General features: G+C 64.4%; 8 protein-coding genes across 8 annotated transcripts in view; 5 read left to right on the top strand and 3 right to left on the bottom strand.

Annotated features, from left to right (window-relative positions):
- The window catches only part of PFL1_06240 (uncharacterized protein), a gene marked incomplete at both ends in the record, with an annotated part of 2,051 nt that extends 1,711 nt beyond the window's left edge, over positions 1 to 340 (top strand). The window contains one exon of the mRNA XM_007883778.1: positions 5 to 340. Coding sequence (XP_007881969.1) covers positions 5 to 340 — 336 coding nt within the window. The remainder of the gene's footprint in view (positions 1 to 4) is intronic.
- Positions 341 to 1,576: 1,236 nt separating this feature from the next.
- PFL1_06241 (uncharacterized protein) lies at positions 1,577 to 2,203 on the top strand (the record flags this gene model as incomplete). Its single annotated transcript, XM_007883779.1, has 1 exon — positions 1,577 to 2,203. The coding sequence occupies one exon, from the start codon at positions 1,577 to 1,579 to the stop codon at positions 2,201 to 2,203; it is 627 nt and encodes a 208-aa protein (XP_007881970.1).
- Positions 2,204 to 3,700: 1,497 nt separating this feature from the next.
- Positions 3,701 to 4,307, top strand: PFL1_06242 (uncharacterized protein; the record flags this gene model as incomplete). Its single annotated transcript, XM_007883780.1, has 4 exons — positions 3,701 to 3,726; positions 3,825 to 4,026; positions 4,135 to 4,191; positions 4,296 to 4,307. The coding sequence occupies 4 exons, from the start codon at positions 3,701 to 3,703 to the stop codon at positions 4,305 to 4,307; spliced, it is 297 nt and encodes a 98-aa protein (XP_007881971.1).
- Positions 4,308 to 6,998: 2,691 nt separating this feature from the next.
- Positions 6,999 to 8,606, bottom strand: PFL1_06243 (uncharacterized protein; the record flags this gene model as incomplete). The annotated part of the gene is made up of 1 exon (XM_007883781.1): positions 6,999 to 8,606. One exon carries the CDS (start codon positions 8,604 to 8,606, stop codon positions 6,999 to 7,001), a length of 1,608 nt encoding a protein of 535 aa, XP_007881972.1.
- A 1,328-nt stretch (positions 8,607 to 9,934) lies between these two features.
- PFL1_06244 (uncharacterized protein) lies at positions 9,935 to 10,348 on the bottom strand (the record flags this gene model as incomplete). Its single annotated transcript, XM_007883782.1, has 1 exon — positions 9,935 to 10,348. The coding sequence occupies one exon, from the start codon at positions 10,346 to 10,348 to the stop codon at positions 9,935 to 9,937; it is 414 nt and encodes a 137-aa protein (XP_007881973.1).
- A 2,765-nt stretch (positions 10,349 to 13,113) lies between these two features.
- PFL1_06245 (uncharacterized protein) lies at positions 13,114 to 13,804 on the top strand (the record flags this gene model as incomplete). The annotated part of the gene is made up of 2 exons (XM_007883783.1): positions 13,114 to 13,184; positions 13,351 to 13,804. 2 exons carry the CDS (start codon positions 13,114 to 13,116, stop codon positions 13,802 to 13,804), a joined length of 525 nt encoding a protein of 174 aa, XP_007881974.1.
- Positions 13,805 to 14,853: 1,049 nt separating this feature from the next.
- PFL1_06246 (uncharacterized protein) lies at positions 14,854 to 16,014 on the bottom strand (the record flags this gene model as incomplete). The annotated part of the gene is made up of 1 exon (XM_007883784.1): positions 14,854 to 16,014. One exon carries the CDS (start codon positions 16,012 to 16,014, stop codon positions 14,854 to 14,856), a length of 1,161 nt encoding a protein of 386 aa, XP_007881975.1.
- Positions 16,015 to 17,277: 1,263 nt separating this feature from the next.
- PFL1_06247 (uncharacterized protein) overlaps positions 17,278 to 18,511 on the top strand; it is a gene marked incomplete at both ends in the record, with an annotated part of 1,800 nt that continues 566 nt past the window's right edge. The window contains 2 exons of the mRNA XM_007883785.1: positions 17,278 to 17,481; positions 17,571 to 18,443. Of these exons, the coding sequence (XP_007881976.1) occupies positions 17,278 to 17,481; positions 17,571 to 18,443 (1,077 nt within the window). The remainder of the gene's footprint in view (positions 17,482 to 17,570; positions 18,444 to 18,511) is intronic.

The raw sequence follows: 18,511 nt of genomic DNA on the forward strand, positions 1-18,511 counted from the left end.
GGAGTTCCACGAGGTGACCGAGGCGCCCAAGGACGCCGCCAGGCGCGCCGTCGATGCCGACACGGACAAGGTGCAGCAGCACGACGCCCACGCCGCCAAGGCCATCGAGGCCGCCCTGGCCAAGGACGACAAGCGCGACGCGGAAAAGAAGGCCAACGGCGGCGCCGCGTCCATCACGACCCAGGACGTCGACTCGACCGACACGTCGGCCACGGCCGTGCACGACGACGCCGGCGCCGGCGCCGGGTCCAAGATGAGCAAGACGGGCGGCTCGATCAAGAAGAAGACGTTTAGCATGGGCTCCAAGCTCAAGGCCGTCGTCAGCCCCAACAAGGCGTAGCCCGAGTCGCCCGCCGTGTACGAACACCGCTCCGTTGCCCCCTCGCTCCGTATACCTGGCTCCGCCCCCGCTTGCTACTGCCCTGTCCCGTGCTCTGCCGTCAACCCGTACCTCTCTGCTATCGTCTCTCGTCTTGCCTAGTAAGAAATGCAGTCAGTCGTTTGACAACCCGTTGACTGGATCATCTGTGTGGGGCGCGTCGCTGTCCCTCGCGCTATCGGCACAGCTTGGAACGAAGGTGCACGTGGTGTGAATATGCACGGCAGACAGGGCAGATACTCCTTTTTCGACCTGCTTTCGGGAGGGTGCCGGCCTCGATTCGTGACGCCCGCGGGGGGTTCGAGACAGTTTTCGGGAGACCAGGGGGATTCGTAGAATGTGGCACTTTCTTTTCGGGATCCCTTCAGGTGAATCCGTGATGTGGCAAGTTGGCAATTCGTGACCTTTTAGCACTTCGTGAGCTATTCGGGAGCTATTCGCTCTAGGAGCTGTCAGCAGAGGACTTCACCGTATCTTCAGTCAGTTCCCGAATGGCCTGCTTCATCACGAACTGCAGGGGTCTCACGAACACTGGTTCCAAAAGACCTCGAATTGCAGGGTGTGCCTCCCAAAAGGTGATTGGCAGGAGTCCCGAATGGGTCAGGGATGGTCTCGAAACCGGCGCGGGGGGTCACGAATCGAGGGCGGCACCCTCCCGAAAGCAGGTCGAAAAAGGAGTATGTGTTGAGCTCGTGAGATGGTGCTGCAGTTGCTGCTCCCTCAGCTGGGCAGCAATCTTCAGCCAGGCGTGGCGAGAGGGTGGGCTCAGAGGGCGCGGAGCTGGGCGCGTCGCAGCCGAATAAAATCGGCAATTTTAAGGAGGATTCGAGGGCCGACCGACCGGATTGCGGGGACCGTTTCGACGCTCGGTGGCGCGGACCTCTTTGGGTCCTGGTGGTTGGTTTCCCATCCCGTCTCCCCCTCGCCCGCATCGCTGGACGAGCTTCAGTACCGCGCAGAGCCAGAGCCCTACCCTCACTCATGATCCCGAGATCGGCACTGAGACTGCGTCGTACTCTTTCCTTGGCATCGTCGTTGTCGTCGTCGTCGTCGTCGTCGATCTACGTTGCAAGCAGCTCGACGCCGAACCTCGCCCGCGCGCAGCAACACGCCGGCCGGTTCGGATCCCATCTTGCCTCTGCCGCTTTCGTCGACGGCTCGATCCATCCTCGCCCCCAGTCGCGCTGCATGACCACGATGTCGTCCCATCACACCGGCACCCACAGCAACACCGGCACCCATAGCAACACCGACACCAACACCAACACCAGCAACGACACGGTGCGCTTTTCGAGCTTCGACGTGACCTCGCAAGTCTTTTACCGATCGTCGTGCGGTCAGATTGTCGGTCTGGTCAACCTGAAACCCATCGTACCGGGCCACGTCCTCGTGATCCCCACGGTACCCTACCACCGTCTGAAGGAGGTACCGCCGCACCTCGTCGGCCTCCTGTTTACGGCTGTGCAGCAAGTGGCCACCGCGCTCGAAGACGTCTTTGGCGCCGAGGCCGTGACGATCAGCGTGCAGGATGGCCAGGCCGCCGGCCAGACTGTCGCGCACCTCCACGTTCACGTCCTCCCGAGGCGCACGGGCGATTTCGTGGAAAACGACCGGGTGTACGAGCATCTCGAGGCGTGGGGGTTCGACCGGGGCCGAGGCGATGGCGACGGCGACGGCGATGGGGTCAAGACGGAGGATGGCCGCGGTGTAGACGCCGACGAGGTGCGCAAGCCGCGGACCCGAGCGCAGATGGAGAGCGAGGCGCGGTACCTCGCTGCCTTCTTTGCCGATGGCGTCTACGTGGCGCCGCGAGACCGAGATTGAGCTGCGCTGCCAGGTCAGGCCGTGCTCGACATGCAACGGACCTTGGGACGATCCACGACCGCCTGGTCGGCCTTCTACCGTGTTCGATGTGAGATGACCACCATGGCTGTGCAACGTGTGCGTGCGAGCGATTACCGGTAGCGCGGATCACCACGTGCGGCAGCGCCACGATGATTCAGCCTCGAGCGACGTGGATGGACGAGGCGAGGCGGGAGGCCGGCAAGGAACGGGCTGTGGGCCTGTGGCGCCGGACAATTCCGACGCTCGACGGGGACCATCGACGCTTGCTTGCAGGCAGGCCCTGGGGATCACCGAGGGCAGCGACCGCCCGACCGATGGTGTGCAGCGCAGCGATGCTGCACCGTGCGCGCCAACAGCAGCGAAGACAGGCCTGGATGTGCACGGGACATGCTGCTCCGTCGGGGTTCGACGACGCCCGATACAGTAGCGGGGAAGGGTCGTGGCCTCGGTGGCAAACAGTGTGACCGCCACAACGGGGCAACAGATGGATGTGGTACCGCTTTTCGCACTCAGAGGACGTATGTACCCCTGACGCCATAGGAATCATCCCCGGCCTTGCCTTGCTTGGCCTTTGCATCGCCTCGCTCGCTCGCTCGCCTGCCTGCGCTTGGCGGATCGACAATCTAAGCCACCGATACGTCATCTGCGCCTCGATGGGACGTGGAATTCTATTTGCGGGCGAAGCCGGCATCCACCGGCCTGGCCGGTCGAGGCCAACGTGACCTGGCCGGGGCGACCCTCGATGGACTGCAGGCAGGCCCAGGGGTTGGCTGGGGCAGGGTCCTGGTCCCTGCTGGTCCCTAGCCTAGCCTGGTACCTTGCTTCGGCCGGCCGGCCGCGTACGTGCCATAGCCGCCCGACGCCGTACATCGGCTGGGCCTGTTCCTGTGTCCGGGATCTGGTTCATGCCCGCGGTTTAGCCGACGTCAGTCGCGGGAAAATGACATCACTCGCCTCGGCCATTTTCGACAGACAGCCGCGCCGAGGTCGCGAACCTACAGTCCCCCCGTCCGTCGAGGGTCGACGGGTGCCCGCGACCGCGGGCGAGCAACGACCACGACAAAGACGACGACGAACAGGGTCTGGACCTGACTCTGTTCCACGCCGGCCGTGCGCTGGAATGGGAATGGCAGATGCGAGCGGGGAACGCTGGCTTGTGCGCCCCTTCGCCGCCGCCGCTCCGCTTTCACGCAGTGCGAGGTCACGCTCGGCCAGCTCAAACAGGCAATGGCACCCCCGTCCGATGTGGTATGCGATGACGACGACGTTGTGCCAGCTCAAGTCCCACGCTCAGGGGCTACATGCCGAGTTGCTCGGCGACCCGGCTCCGTATCAGCCGCGCTCCCAGCGGGCGCGCCCCAAAAAAGATATATATACCCCCCTCCTCCTCGACCTCGTCCCGACGATATCCCTCATCCACACTGCACACACACACACACTACTCTTTACAAACCAACCAACGAACACTTAGACACAATGGCTGAACCCTCCAAGGCTAACGGGTATGTGCTTTTGTTACGCTTGGCGCGGCCGCGTTGCACTTCGACGCGATTTCGCTGACCCGGACCATCCATACCCTCGACCTCCCCTATGTCCACAGCAACTACAACAGCGTTGCGGGCACCGTCAAGGAGACGATTGGCAATCTGACGGGTTCCACGGACTGGCAGGCCACAGGCAAGGAACAGCATGCCAAGGGCGAGTCAGAGATCAAGGCGGCAGAGGCAAAAGGGTACGCAGAGGGTCTCGGAGACCAGATTTCTGGCAAGAAAGACAACATCGTCGGTGCCGTAACTGGAAACGTGAGCATTTTCACATGTTTTGCACGCATTCTCGCTCGATAAGCCCCGAAAACTGACCTCGAATCTCTCCCGGCTCACCTTCACATTGGACACCTCGACGCGCTACAGGACTCGAAGCAGGCCGCCGGCAAGGCGCAGGAGGAGAAGGGCAAGGCCCAGAAGGAGGTGAGTCCTTTCCGCCGGTCCATTCCACTTTCGCAGCTTGTCGAGATCATCCGCTTACGCTTTGCCTTCCATCATTTCGACTTTGCCTGCTTCTCACGCCGCAGATCAACAGCTAAACGCGTCCGATGCTGTTCTCGCTCGCGTGTCCCTTTACCTGATATCGCGCATTCCGTCAATGAAAGCTTGTTCGTGACATGGACGCACGACATTGCCTGTGCATCGGCTCGAACTGCTCGTGTTCGGATGACGCATCGGGGCTTTCGAAAAGCCAACAGCTCGGTCGATGTCTATCTGCCACGATGATTTCGTCGACGCGCCTGTAAATTGCCGCCGCGACAGGAAGCTCTCGTACTGCCTCATTCCGCCTCGTACCCCCTCGGGCCGCTCTCCAGGCTACTTATCCAATGCGTAGAAGCAAGCACAGCCAGTTCTATGAACCACCTGCAGCGAGCGCCTCGTAGAGAGTCGCTGGACGAAAAGGTCCATGCAGGCTGGGAGCGGCATCGAGAATCGGACCACGCCACCGGAGCGCGACAACTTTTGTCATGGCCGCATGTACTGCTACGGCCGGTACCCTCACCCAGACATTGATGTTCTCAGAGTGTCGGCAACCTCATCCTCGCCCATGCGCAACCAGGGCTATCACGACCGCTACGATAACCTGCGTGCGCGACACTGGCGCATCGGCTGCCCCGGCTCGGGCCGGCACTACTTCCGGCTGCCGACACACCGCAGATCCGAGAGCACGCCGCCGACACTCAAGTGGTCGCAATGGCCCAGCGAGGCGCTCAGCGGGCGGTATGGGCCCAAGACGCCGAATCCCAAGCCCAAAACACATCTGACATGGGTCGCGAGGTACACCAAGAGGCCGACCACCATGCGTTGCGTGGATCCGATGACGAGCGTGGATGCAGCTTCGAGTCGCGCTTAATTGCACTCGAATGAAATTGACACTGAGGATGAGAACATAGCGTATGATACCCACCTGTTCTACATCGTCCCGTCCGCTCCATCAGAGGCTAGGGAATGCCGAATTCGAGCGAAGACGAGAGATGGGCGGTCGACCTGCCCGGCTCGCTCCAGCTCCTCGAACACCGCGACGATCCTCGACAGCATCTCGAGGGTGGCACGGGTCGGATTGCGCGCCTCGTTGAAGAGCTGCCTTGGACAACCCTCTTTCATCCCTTCGCTCTTCTCACCCTCTCTCTCTCTCTCTCTCTCTCTCTCTGTGCACCTGGGCTACAAGATTGCAATTGATGTACGCTAGATTTGCTTAGTTAGCTGTCAAATGGATTGGCCTGTATGTATGTGGTGGTGGAGCAGAATCAGGGCTTTGTATTGCTTGTCTCATAGAGGGCATTGATTTGAGCAGGCTCGAGTGCATGTGGCAGCCAAAGTCATGCTGGCATGCTTATTTGGCCAAGCAGAGCTTGGCTGGGCCCATCAACACCATTAGTTCAACTCCTTTGACTCAGCAAAGTCATTGCAGCAGACATTGTGCTTGCTGCATCATATGCAGGAGTGCCATTTGGCTTGGCAGTCACCTTCCCAGGCATCGCACTGCGTTGGGTGGGGCAGCGAGCCCTTCTGATGGACTTGCTGCCAGTGCAGAATCGTGGCATAGAACTCACGAAGATCCTTGATACAGCTGCGGGAGGATGTTGTCAAGGAGAGACGTCAGCGAACCTGAAGCGAGCCCATCTGCTTACAGTCAGGTAATGGAGCATGACTCATCGGTCGTTTCTTGCTTGCCAGTCTTGAGAGGCGGCTCCATCGCAGATGTCCCTTGCTCTTTCAAAGGCCTCAGCCACCTGTCCTTCCTCTAGCATGCTGAACTGAAGGAGCTTGACCCTTGTGACAAGGCAGCAGTTGCAGTGCTGCAGTCTTGAAGTGTGCTCTGTCCACATGCCTGCCACAAGCATGATGTTGGCACAGCCTGCATCAAGGCAGCTGTTCCGAGGTCTCTGTTTCAAACCTGCATGGTGTTCCTTCTTTCTGCTGCAACAACTGCTGCTTGAGCAGCTACTTGCACTCCAAGCAGTCGATGATCAGTCAGTTGATCTTCCTCAGAGCTGTACATGAATGAGCTTGAAAAAGGGCAAGGTGATGATGCCGCGCTGATGCACTGCTGCAGTCAGGCTGCTGCATCACCCTGTTGAAGCTTGATGTTGAAGGGACCGGATTGCTGGCAACTTTGGCGCGGCTGCAGCTCTCGTGGTCCCAATCTCAATGGCCGGTCTTGTCAACTCATCCATCGATCAACTTGTGACAGTCCGCCTCGTCTGATGGTCAGAGCAAAGCGATCCTCGCCACATCGGCTGTGATTCGACACCACCAAACGGGGGGCCGCCGTTTCGGCCTACCACTTCCTCCGTGCTGCCGCTCTCGAGTGGGGCACCGGTGGCACACTCTCGCTGTGGGTGAGGTGAAAGCACACACTCTAATGCTGCTACTGCTACAATGTCGGAAAGGAGGGAAACGAGCTATGTACAATCCAAAGCGCTCGTCGAGCCTTGCGCTGCGACGTGGCGAAGACGGGGGCCAAAGGCCGAGGAAATCCGTAAACAGGAGGAGTGGACGGTGTCAGCTAGAACAGAAAGAGAGGCAGAGAGATGGGCCGAGGGCGAGGGCGAGGTTCCGAAGAAGAACGTGAGTGATCCCGCACGGAATGTCCGAAAAGAGGGCTACGGCTAGTGACGGCGGATGGGGCGCCTGGCGAGGCATGCGAGCAGTGGAGCAGAAAGCGTGACGAGTCTATCGAGAGAGGAACGAGGGGCACGGGCAAGGGCCAGAGCCGGAGCCGGCGGTCATGCGACGACGAGCGCGCTGGCGACGAGCGCCAGGACGAGCAGTGCGGCGCGGCTGGGCGCGGCGATTCCCGCAAGGGCGCCGTTGTCGGCGTCGGTGGGCGAGTCTGTGGCGGTGACGCCGTTGCTGGGCGGAGCGGCGGCGTCGGTGCCGTCGTCGTTGTAGCGCTGGAGGAAGAGAGAGTAGACGCCCGGGTCGGACGTGATGATCTTCCAGTCCTCGTGTCCCGTCTTTGCGATCCAGTAGACGCTGCTCTTGGCGGGGAGGGTGCCGTTGCCCGGCGCGCCGGCGAGGTACGGCACGACGCGCTCGGTCCAGTAGACCATCTTGGAGACGTGGTGGGAGCCCTGGGTGTTCGAGGGGCAGTCGTCGGAGCCGGGCATCTTGTCGCGCACGCCGCAGAGGTAGACGAGGTCGCGGCCCATGAAGCGCTCGACGATGGCGTCGGGCGACGCGGTGCGGCTCGTGACGAAGGGCGGCAGCTCGCCCTCGAGGCCGTACTTGTAGTCGTTGTACGTGTTCCTGCACGCCTTTTTGGGCTTGAGCGGGCGGGTGTCGTTAAAGTAGACAAACGAGTTGGGGCTGCTGACCCAGAACGTGGTGCGCGCGTCGTCGGACGTGTCCGGGCGGAAGGCGGCGTAGCGCTGGACCAGCTGGCCGCCAAGGCTGAAGCCGGCCAGCACGACGCGGTTGAGGGCCGGGAAGCGCGACTCGTCGAGAAAGTAGGCGAGCAGCTCGTCGAGCGCCTCGAACGCGCCGATGGCGCCGTTGCCGAGCGGGTTGAGGGCGGGTGAGCCGTCGCCCCAGCTGGTGCCGTCAAAGATCATGGCCTGCGAGGCGCTAAAGTACTCGGTCGTGTCGCTGACGATGATGGCGCGCGGGTCCGGGGGCAGCAGCACCTCGGTGCGGTTGGCGGGCGATGGTGCCGGGCCCGGTCCCGGCGAAGACGCGTGCGAGTGGCCCGCAGGCGGCGATGCTGCCGCAGAGAGGAGGGGCTCGGCGGGAGGGGCCGCGGAGCGCGGTGCGAGGCTGATGTTGGATGCCGACCGGGTCGCCTTGGCGGCGGCGTTGGCGTTGCGCGCGGGCGATGTGGCGGCGGCGGTGGGCAGGAGATCGGTAACGCTGCCGCTGGCCGGCGCCGGCGGCGGCGCCTCTTCCTTGAGGCGGGGTTGGGCGATGAAGGGGTAGGCGCCCAGGTCGATCTTTTCGAAAAACTCGGGGGCGACGACGAGGACCTCTTCGCGCTTGACGGTGCCGCCCTGGGCGGCCCTCTTGGCGGCGAGGTCGGCGTAGAGCCACTGGTTCCAGGCGTCGCGGCTGTCGCCGTGCACCTGGATGACGACGCGCTTGATCTTCTGCGGGTCGTAGTCGGCGTCGATGTAGTGGAGCAGCGTGGCGTTCTCGCCGACGACGACGGTCTTGTTGTCGATGCGCGCGCCCGCGACGGTGGGAAGGGCGGTCCAGCCGTAGCCGGAGCTGCCGGTGCTCGAAATGGCCGGGTTGACGGCGCTGCCGTCGGTGTCGACGTCCTGCTCGAGCGCCCGAGCCTGGAGCGCCAAGAGGCAGGCGAGGCAGGCAAGCCAGGCGCAGGCCAGGCGGAACGTCATCGTCGAGCGCGGGTGGTGGCACGTGTTCCGGAGGAGCCAGGGGTAGAGCGGGACGAGTGCTAGAAGGAGGGAAGCCGTCGAGACGACCAAGCGAGATCCTGTGCAGACAGAGCAAAGGCGGTCGTGTGCCCCGGCACGCTGCCGACTAGCGCCGCCGGCGGTCGGTGGTGAGGACGAGGTCTATGTGGCGAGGCGAGGGTCGACGAGGAGGTGCAGGAGCGAGCGCGGGCCGGCGGTCTGGCAGGTATCCGGTCCTGGTCCCAGGAGAGGGGCGATCAGCCTCGTCGTAGGTGGCGGAACGATGGGCGCAGTCGATGCTGTCCGCTTTCCTGTCGGCGAGTGGCGTTGAGGCGGAGATCCGTTGGGCACGATGTGGTCGAGTCGAGAGGAGCAGGCGGTAGTGGTGTGGTGTGGCGTGGTGGTGTGGAGTGAAAGAGAGAGACCAAAGGGGCACCGGTCCCCTGGCTTGGGATGCCGTCGAGCAGGAAAGGACGACGGCGGACCTCCGGCAGGACGCGAGTAGGTACGTTACGTGGCAGAGGCGCAGAAACGAACAATGGAGCCCGCCTCGGGCGGGGGCGGGTGGTGTCGGCGTTGGGATGGTGGTGAGGAGGCGGCCGGGCGGGTTGGCAGGCAGGCTGGCAGGCGGGCAGTCTTACGAGCCTTAGTCGCTCGGCCGCCGCTGCCCGCTGCCGCCAAATCTGCACGTTTCGCCGAGCCCCGAGCCTCGACCCTCGACCCTGCCTTGGCCCCTCGCCCTCTCTCGGCCGGCATAGTAGCCAGAGCGCCGCGCCAACAGAGCCAGGGAGTCTCTACCTTCCTCGACCTCGACCACCACCCCCGACCCTGGCACCGCCGCAGATGCCATCCCTGCCAGCCGCTACCATCGTTACGCTTCCACCTGGCCCTTGGTGTCTGCTCTTATCCAAGACATGGCCGCGGCCACCGCAGTTGTGACCTTTGCTTGAGCGCCGCCCGCCTCGTCGACAAGGATCGTCGACGCTCGATCCATGATCCCGCCTGCTTATCACTACTGTCCGTTAGCCTGGGTGACCTGCTCCGTGCCCTGATGTGCCGTATCTATACGGACGCCACTGCTCAGCGCACCGGGCAAAAGGCAAGACCACCTCGATTGCACGACAGCGGCAGAGACCTGCGAGCGTGGAGACGAGGCTCAAGGCGACGACGTGTCGATGACAAACGAGTGCGAGGGTGCGGTGCAGAACGAGGCCGACGGGCGGCCAAACGAGGTGGGAGATGACAGCGGCAGGGGGAAAGCGGAGCCGTCCATCTCGACCGCGACCGCGGCCGCGGACGTCGAGGTGCGTTCAGGCGTCGCCAGAAGTGTCGCGAAAGGACTGGCCCTGGTCGAGCCTGTTGGATTCGTCGTACGAGTTGTCGTGGTCGAAGCTCTGCTCCTGGGTCTCTGCGTCCGAGATGCTGAGCTTGAGCTCCTCGAGCTGCTTGGACAGCGCCGCCACCTGTCCCCTGAGCTCGCTCACCGTGTCCCCTCCCATGACGCCGAGGCGGATGTCGCCGGCGCCAAAGGCCTCGGTGATGCCCTCGATGAACAGCTCAGACAGTCCGGGCTTGCGATGCGTCATGGCCTGCAAGACGGCCTCGCCCAGCGGGCTCAGGACCACCTCGAGCCGGCGGTAGTCTTCCGTCGCGTGCACGACGCACAGCGCGCGGTTGTCCGACACCGGCATCTCTGTCGACGACGGCGATTCGGAGTTCGACATCTTGGTGGTGCTCGCTGCGTCTGCTTCTATAGCCATGCGTCGCGCCGGGTTTGCCTGCAGAGAGTGGGCGTCAGAACAGTGTCAGCCAACTGCTGCGAGGGCGCGAAAGCGACGTGAGCCGACCAGAGCGCAGGTGCCTACCTGAAGAGTCGGCGAGCGGGGCCAGAGTAGTGAGTACGAGCGCGCAACGTACGCCGGGTGCAAACTGAGCGGGGGAGGCTGAGAGGGTACCGACAAGAGGAGGCGGGTCGTCAGGCAAGAGGGCAGGTGGTCGGTGATGCTGCCAGGAGCGCTGCTCACTTTTAGCAGGGCTGCGGAGATGCTTGGGATGCCGACGAACGACGAGGTAGAAGCAAGCTTGTGGGCGATTGATACGGCGGCCTGAGGAAATGCTGGAGAGTGGAAAGAGGGCGAAAAGGGACAGCAGGCCCACACTGCCCCGTATTTGTATCTGCAGAGGTCGAGGCACGCCGTCGAGGAAAGGACGCCCTGCCCACTCCAGGCGAGGCGATGCGAGGCATGGCCTGTCCTGTTCAAGCAAGGCAAGGTGCTCGAGCTCGAGCTCGATGTCGAGGCCACCTCTGACGCGGGCGGGCCGGGCAGACGAAGCCAGCTCAATCGTCGGACCGACTGGCCTCCCGCCGACCTGACGCCGGCATGGGCATGCGTACGGTTCCGCTTGACAAGGAGCTGGGCGTACGTCCAACCCGCGCGCCTGCAGAGGACCTCGCTCGGCAACTTCTTCCTCGTCTCGTCTGCCCGCTCGGGATCGTCTCGTCGTTCTGTTCGCATCCTAGCCCCTTCGGTCGGGGAAGCTGCCTGCGCGGGCTCCTGCTCGTTCCTCACGCTGATGCCCTACGCGAGCCAGTCCGGGCCTGCTTGCTTTCGCACGCACGGGCACGGAGGGCAGGGACGAGCACCAACCTGCAGCTGCATGTACGTGCGCCCGACCTAACCAAATCTGCCTGGCCTGCCTGGCCCGCCGCCTGGCAATCGCTTCCATGCAGGCGGTGCCAGCTCGCCTTGCTAGCTTGCATCATATCGTATCGGGGGCGCTGACGGGCCGAATGGCGCCCTCGCGTACGGCTTCGTTTCGGATCGAGGCGCTCGTGGACATCTCCTCGACGTGCGTGCGGGCGTGCGTGCGTGCGTGCTCATCTTGGCCTCCGACCCCTCGCCTTCTTGCTTGGCTGTACGTCCCTCTGTGGTCCATCGTCAAGCAGGCAGATCCAACAACCCGTCACCGTGCCGCACGATCCTGCCAAGCTGAAGCCGCCCATAGCCTCGATCTGGTGCTCGGTATGCTGGCGGAGTCAAGCCAACGGGGGCCAAATGCAGCCCTCCCGCTCGTATAGACCTCCGTCTACGCCAGTCTGGGAAGCACGATGGCATGCCAGCAGGACTCGGGCCGCCTGGTCGCAACCGGCCTCTATGCGCGGCGCCTTGGACGAGGCAAGACGAGCATGCATCCGAGGCAAGCAGAGGGTCGCGGGCGCAAGCCGGCTCCCACACATGCGTATGCTCGCTCGTCGTCGCCTGGTCCGCGATGGAGCCTTGCGAGCCTGTCCAGCCTTGTCGAATGCAGCCGCCATCACGCTCGGTCGGGTTCGAGCGCCAGACCGCTCTGAACCCACTTGTAGATCAGCGACGTGAAAGCGAGTGGGGCCAGGCTAGGCAAGCTAAGGCGAGCTGATCAGGACCGCCCAGGTCGAGCACAGCGCGCTACCCGCCATCGTGCCGAACCCCGAAAAGTTGCGCAGACGATGGTGTCGAGGTGGTGTCGAGGCAGGGTCGAGGTCGAAACCGGCCGGTCTGCCCTTGATGCACGCCGCTCAGGATCGATCCGAGGCTGGGCTGCACTCTGGGCCAGACTCTAGCGCGTCGTCATGTCTCGTATCTGCAGCTGCAGCTGCAACGAGGCGGGGCGGCGTAGCGTGGCGTGCGTGCGCGCGTACGCGTTGCGCTGCGCTGCCACTTCAGTGAGGAAGCCGGCAGGGACGATGCAATGGATGCCAACCTACCCCACAGACCGGACCGAGCTGGCTCATGATCCTGGCCCGCTCGGAGCAGATACGGAAGGGATGGCTAGGCTAACGCAAGGTGGCGCTCTTCGCCGCCTGGCCGGCGTGTCCGCCTTTGGTCACGCCGGAGGCCAGGGGTCGAGCAGCGCCAGGCTGGGCCGATTGTACGAGCTGACAGCTGGCGGGTGCGTGCGAGCAGACCGGCACGACGAGCAAGATCGGATGCATGCATAGACAGGCAAGGCGGGGGACAAAGTCACCGGGCGAGGACAGCCCAGTCAGCTCGACGTTGGACCTCCGAACGGACACGCACTCACGCACGCACGCAGCCAGGCAGCCAGGCCCCGGCGAGAGAGACTGGCCAGCTGTGGAGCGCGCTTGCGTCTGTGGAGTCGAGGCTGGCGCTTTGGCCTGCCTGGCCTGGCCTCGCCCAGCCTCGCCGTGCCCTACCCTGCTCCACCGAGGCGTGGCGTGACGAGCTCCTCCCTCCCGGCCTCTTTGCCACGGCCCGCCCGCAAATGCCGTCAAAGGGGGCAGAGGTCTGGCCCTCGCTCCCCTTGCCTTCCCTCCTCGCCGTCACTCGCTCCCCACCCCATCCTCCAGCTGCAATCCACCCTTTTCCCCCTCGCCATCGCATCAAAGCCCTCCATCGACGTCCAGAACCTGGCAGCGGTGACCGCGAGTAGGTCATGAGTGCCGACCCGCGCTGCGCTGGCTCGTTGACCACCCTCGTGTCCCTCGCCCATGCCTGACCCGCTCGCAGCACGGCTCGTCCTCTCGCTCTGCCCCTTCAGCCTTGCCGTCGATCTGTGCAGGTTCTCGCCGACTTCATCTGGCCACGCCACGCCGCCGTGACGCTCGCGTGCCCCAACCGTGAGTCAGTGTAGGCTTGCCAGTCCGTCCCAGCATGGCGGTGCGCGCCGCGACGGAAAGCGAGCTGACTCGAGACCCGTCGCTGTCCCCGCACCCTTGTCTATCCAGCGCCCTCTTAAGGTACTCGCAGTCCAAGCTCGCAGGGATGTCGAGCGCCCTAGTCCCGCAGCCGGCGTCGTCGTCGGACACGTCCACCGAGCCCGATGACCGCACGGTCTGCACGATCCGCACCAATTCCGACAACGGCAGCCTCGAGGTGATGCTCACATCTCGTGGCAGGGACGTGTTCATGGACCTGCACCGCCGCGAACCGGGACTGGGCGAGGTGCTCTACGAAGCCTTCTCGACCGTCCTGAACGGGTGCGAAATTGAGTCCGTCGCGCCAATGCAAGTACGCATCGACAGGCTGGACCGAGAGGACCGCACCACGGCAACGCTGCTGCGGAACCTGCTCGAGAAGATGGACGACTACCGACGCTGCTTCAGCAAGATTCTCGACCTCGCCGAAAGGACGGTGCACCGCCAGTCCCTTCACGACGCTTCTGTCAAGCACGACGCCTGAGCGGGGTCCTGCACGGCTCGATGCCGCGTTCGCCGCGCCGGCGAGCTCAGCAGGCGGCATCCCTCTCGTCGCCCGCCGGTCGCCACTCTCAAATCGTCGTCACGAGTCCAATTGGATCTCCACGACTTGCGGATAGCGTCGAGACGCCTCTTTCGCGCTCGCTCCTTGCCCCCCCTTGCTCGACCGCTCGCTCGTTTGGTCCCTCCGAGCACGCTCTTCTCGACAGCTAGTCCTCCTTCCCCCCGCCGTCGTCACCGTCATCATCGTCGTCGTCGTCGTCGTCGTGTTCGGATCCTCGTCTGCGCCCTGCCCAACAAACGAGCGCGTGTCGTCATCAGTCCACCTTGTTTCTTTTCGCTCTTCGTCATCTCGGGCGTCGCCACCACTCTCCCACCCTAGCTCGCGCTCGCACTCGCACTCGCATCTTCGTCTTCATCGTCGTCTTCATCGTCGTCGTCTTCATCGTCGTCTTCATCGTCGTCGTCGTCGTCGTCGTCTGTCCCTCGGCTTTCTTCGACTCCCGCGCCATCGGATCAGGGCTGTGCGGATAGCGGTCGTCCTGCACACAGGTGTACCCTCTCCCTGAAAAAACAAGACACAGAGACAGACAGAGAGACAGAGACAGAGAGAGTCAGAGACAGACAGAGAGACAGAGACAGAGAGAGACAGAGAGAGACAGAGAGACAGAGACAGGGAGAGACCGAGGGAAAGAGAGGACTGCGAATGGATGCGATGCGATGACGATTGGATAGATAGATAAACATACAGGATGAGGCGGGGCTGCGAGCGGGTCTTGGGGAGCTGGGATCGTCTGAGGGTTGGGGGCGATGAGGCGAGTCGGGCCGAGGTGGGGCGAGGCGAGGGAGCAGTGCGGTGACAGAGGGGCTGGGGATCCGTATCCTCCGCGCTGTCGTTCTTGAGGTTCCCATCGCCTCCATCGTCGAGACGGATCTGGGCGTCGCATCTACTGCGTGAGACCGTCGTGCGTGCCCGCGTCTCGTCCTCTTCCGGTGTCGTTGCCCACCCCGAGCTCGCCAGGCTGCCTCTGTCTAGAGCTCCTCGTGGGTGGCCTTGTCGATGGGCTTCTGCTCGACGACGCCGCCGGCGCGACCGCTGTTGGGGTTCCACACGGGCTTGTAGCTGGCGCTGGTGTTGACGCCGACGGTAATGTAGCCGACGAGGCCGTCCTGGAGTACGCCGCCAATCTTTTCGACGTCAAAGGTGGGCATGTAGCCGTTGTCGTGGGCGTCCTGGTAGATCTGCAGCGAGTCCTCCCAGTTGCGGGTGCGGGTGCGTCCGAGGGCGATGATGGGGTTGGTGTTGTAGGGCCACAGCTTGTCGATCGACTCGTTGAGGTCGTCGTCGAAAAAGAACTGGCCCGTGTGGACGAGGTTGCCCGAGGTGAAGCTGCCGTTGGGCAGCACGCTCCACTCGTTGTGCACCTTGATGTGGACGTGGGTGGCGCGGCCGGTGTAGTAACCGGGGAAGGTCGAGACAAAGTGGGCGACGCCATTCTGGTCGGTGGGGAGGGCGCCGCGGAGGAAGGTGTCGACGTGGTTGGTGCGCGGGTAGGCCGACAGGAGGCCGCGGCGCAGGCCCGAGGCGGCGGGCTTCTCGTCGCGCAGGTGCGGCGCGGGCTCCGGGTGGCCGGCGTAGTGGCCCGTGGCGTTGGCGTGCCAGAGGTCGACGAGGATGTTGGGCACGGGCTCGCAGGTCTCGACGTCGATGACGCCGACGTCCATCTCAAAGTGGAGGCCGAGCTGCCACTCGGCCATGTTGCTGCGGATGGGGTGGGCCTCGGTGTGGTAGTAGGGGCCCTCGGTCGACTGGGGCGCCAGGACGCAGGTCGAGTTGCGGATCTTGGACTCGACGACGGGGTCGCACGCCATGATGCGCTTGCCCTCCTCTTCGAGCTCCTTGATGCCCTTTTTGACGACCTCGCCGTCGAGGCCCTTTGCCTCGAAGTAGCCGTCGATGAAGCGGTTCTGGTCTGCGATGGGTGCGCCGCCGAGGACCTTTTGGGCCCAGGAGCGCTTGCGGGCGGCCGTGTAGGCGGCGACGGCAGGTGCGCAGTGGTAGGCGGTGGCCTGCTGGTCGAGGAACTTGACGACTTCCTCGCGCGTCTCGGGCCCGTGGGCCGACGTGGTGGGCAGCATGGCGAGCGCGCCCAGGGCGGCGGCGGCCGCAGAGAGCGAGGCGACGAACTTCATGGCGGCGTCGTGGGAGGGTGAGGGGTGGTCGTTGCCGTAGCGGTCGTGGCCGTGGTCGTGGTCGTTGTGGCCGTGGTCGTTGCCGTTGGCGTGGTCGCCGGCCGTGTGGGTAGCTCTAGGATGGGCGGAAGCGGATGCGGATAGATAGACGCGGAAGGGGGGCCGGAGAGCGAGGGGGAGCGTGGATGGAGGCGAAGACGAAGGGAGGCGAGGAAAAGGCCCGGTGGGCGAGCGAGGGAAAGGGGGCTCGGTCTTATACCGACCGACCGACGGCAGGCCCGCGCTGTCTGGCAATGCGGACACGATGATAGGCCTGACACGGCCGGCCGGCCAACCTGGGCGGGCCAGAAGAAGCTTAGGGCGTCGCCGCCGCTGCCCGCCGCAAAGGAGCGGCAGAACTATGGTCCCCGCTTGGTCGGGGCTTGCTTTGGTCGGAAGGCGGTCCGTGGCGGCAGGGCGCCCGCCTTCCTGTGGTGCGGGGAGAGCCGACGTTCGTCACCGGACTGAGCGCCCAAAGGCAGGCCGGGACGCCTTCTGGCTCGTCTGTCGCCGTGCTGTCTCGCTTTTGCAAAACTTGTCGAGCGACGGGGGCGCGGGTCGGGGCGGTTGGCCCTAGCCTGCCTGCGGATCAAGGTTCTTCCCGCGCTTGCCAGGCCGTCTAGCTCGCCCTGGCTACGCCTGCCCTTCCGTCGTTGCCGCGCGTCGGGCCCTCCCGGCCGGTGTAGCCAACCCAGCAGCGCAAGAGGTTGACCGGTGTGGGGGGGCTATACAAGTGCTGTTGAGGCAAGACTGTACCATGCACACGCCGCCTGCCCGCTCGTCGTTGCGAGCGAGCGACGAGGCACCATCGACGACGAGCTACCGTAGGCCAGCCAGGCCAGGGCGCTGGCACCAAAGGCGGCAAAAAGGCCCGGCCAAGCGAGGGCCATCCGGAGTTGACGGCAGCGAGGGCGGGGCGCAGGGGCCAAAGGCGCATGCGCCGGGCCAAAGGGAGGCAGCTAGGCAGGCAGCGAGTGACGCCCAGCCGGTTGCACGTTGATCCGCCCGAGGGGGTCCGCACCCTCCTCCACTCGGCGCCTTGAGCTTTTCGGTCGCCTCCTCCTCGATTTCCAGCGGGCGCAGTTTGGCAGCCGGTCTGTGCACCCCACACGCCCGCCCTCGTTGTCCTCATCCCCACCACCAACACTCACCACCATCACCACCAACCGCCATCGCAACCCCACCACTGCCACCACCAACATCGCCCTTTCCCACCCACCCGCCATGCCGCGCATCCCCTACCGCTACCCCGCGCCGGGCGTCGACCCCATCGCGGATGCCATCCGAGAGCGACGCGGCCCCGCCCGTGGCCTCACCCCGCTCGACGGCATGCTCCTCAACGCTCCCGCAATCGCAAACGGCTGGAACGTCCTCCTCGGCGCGACAAGGACAAAAAACTCGATCCAGGACGACCTCCGCGAACTCATCGTCAGTCTGCCCCGCCTTCCCGCTCGCCTCGCTTGCCCTACGCTCATCCCCTAGCCTTTCTCCCAACCTGGCCCCCCTCCCCACCGCAGATCCTTCGCGTCGCAGCACACAACCGCGCAAACTTTGAGTGGATCCAGCACGAGCCCGTCGCACGCAACGCCGGCGTCACCGACCAGCAGCTCCACGCCGTCGGCGACCTCCGCACCCCGCTCTCGGCATCCACCGTCCTCTCGCCCCTCCAAAAGGCCGCCCTCGAGCTCACAGACTCGATGACCTGCAACGTAAAAGTGCCCGACGCCACCTTTGACAAGGTCCGCGCCCTCTTCGCAGACGAAGTCAAGCAGGGCGGCGCCACACAAACCGTCGACGGCTTCGAGGGCGACGACCTCGTCAACCGCAAAGTCACAGAGGCCACTCTCACCTGCGCCGTCTACAACATGGTCTCGCGCTTCCTCGTAGCCCTCGACGTCGACGACAGGGCCAACCTGCCCGTTCCCGTGCCCGGAGCCGATGCCGCCGCCGCGTCCGCCGCACCCAAGCTGTCCTACCCCACTCCCGCGACCGCCAGCGGCAGCAGCTCCGCCTCGTCGTCGTCGTCGACGGCGGGCCGCGGCCTGGTCCAGCTGCCCGACGGACAGCTCCTCTCGACCCGTGTCCACTTCCACTCCATGTCGGCGCCCTGGATCGTCCTCATCAACTCGCTCATGACCAACCTCACCATGTGGGACGCCGTCCTGCCCACGCTGGCGCAGCGATTCAACATCCTCACCTATGACCAGCGCGGTCACGGCAGCTCGTCGGTCCCCGCAGAGCCCTGCACCGTGGCCCAGCTCTCGGACGACGTCGCCTACCTGCTCGACTCGCTCTCGGTGCCCAAGGCCTACGCCGTCATCGGCGTCTCGCAGGGCGGCGCCACCGCCCTCTCGTTTGCCCTGCGCCACCCGGAGCGCTACGAGCGCCTCGTCGCCTGCGACACCCAGCCCGCCTCGCCTGCCGCCAACAAGGCTGCATGGGACGAGCGCATCGACCT

Source organism: Pseudozyma flocculosa (genome assembly GCF_000417875.1).
Source record: "Pseudozyma flocculosa PF-1 unplaced genomic scaffold scaffold00024, whole genome shotgun sequence".
NCBI classification, from domain to species: Eukaryota; Fungi; Basidiomycota; class Ustilaginomycetes; order Ustilaginales; family Ustilaginaceae; genus Pseudozyma; species Pseudozyma flocculosa.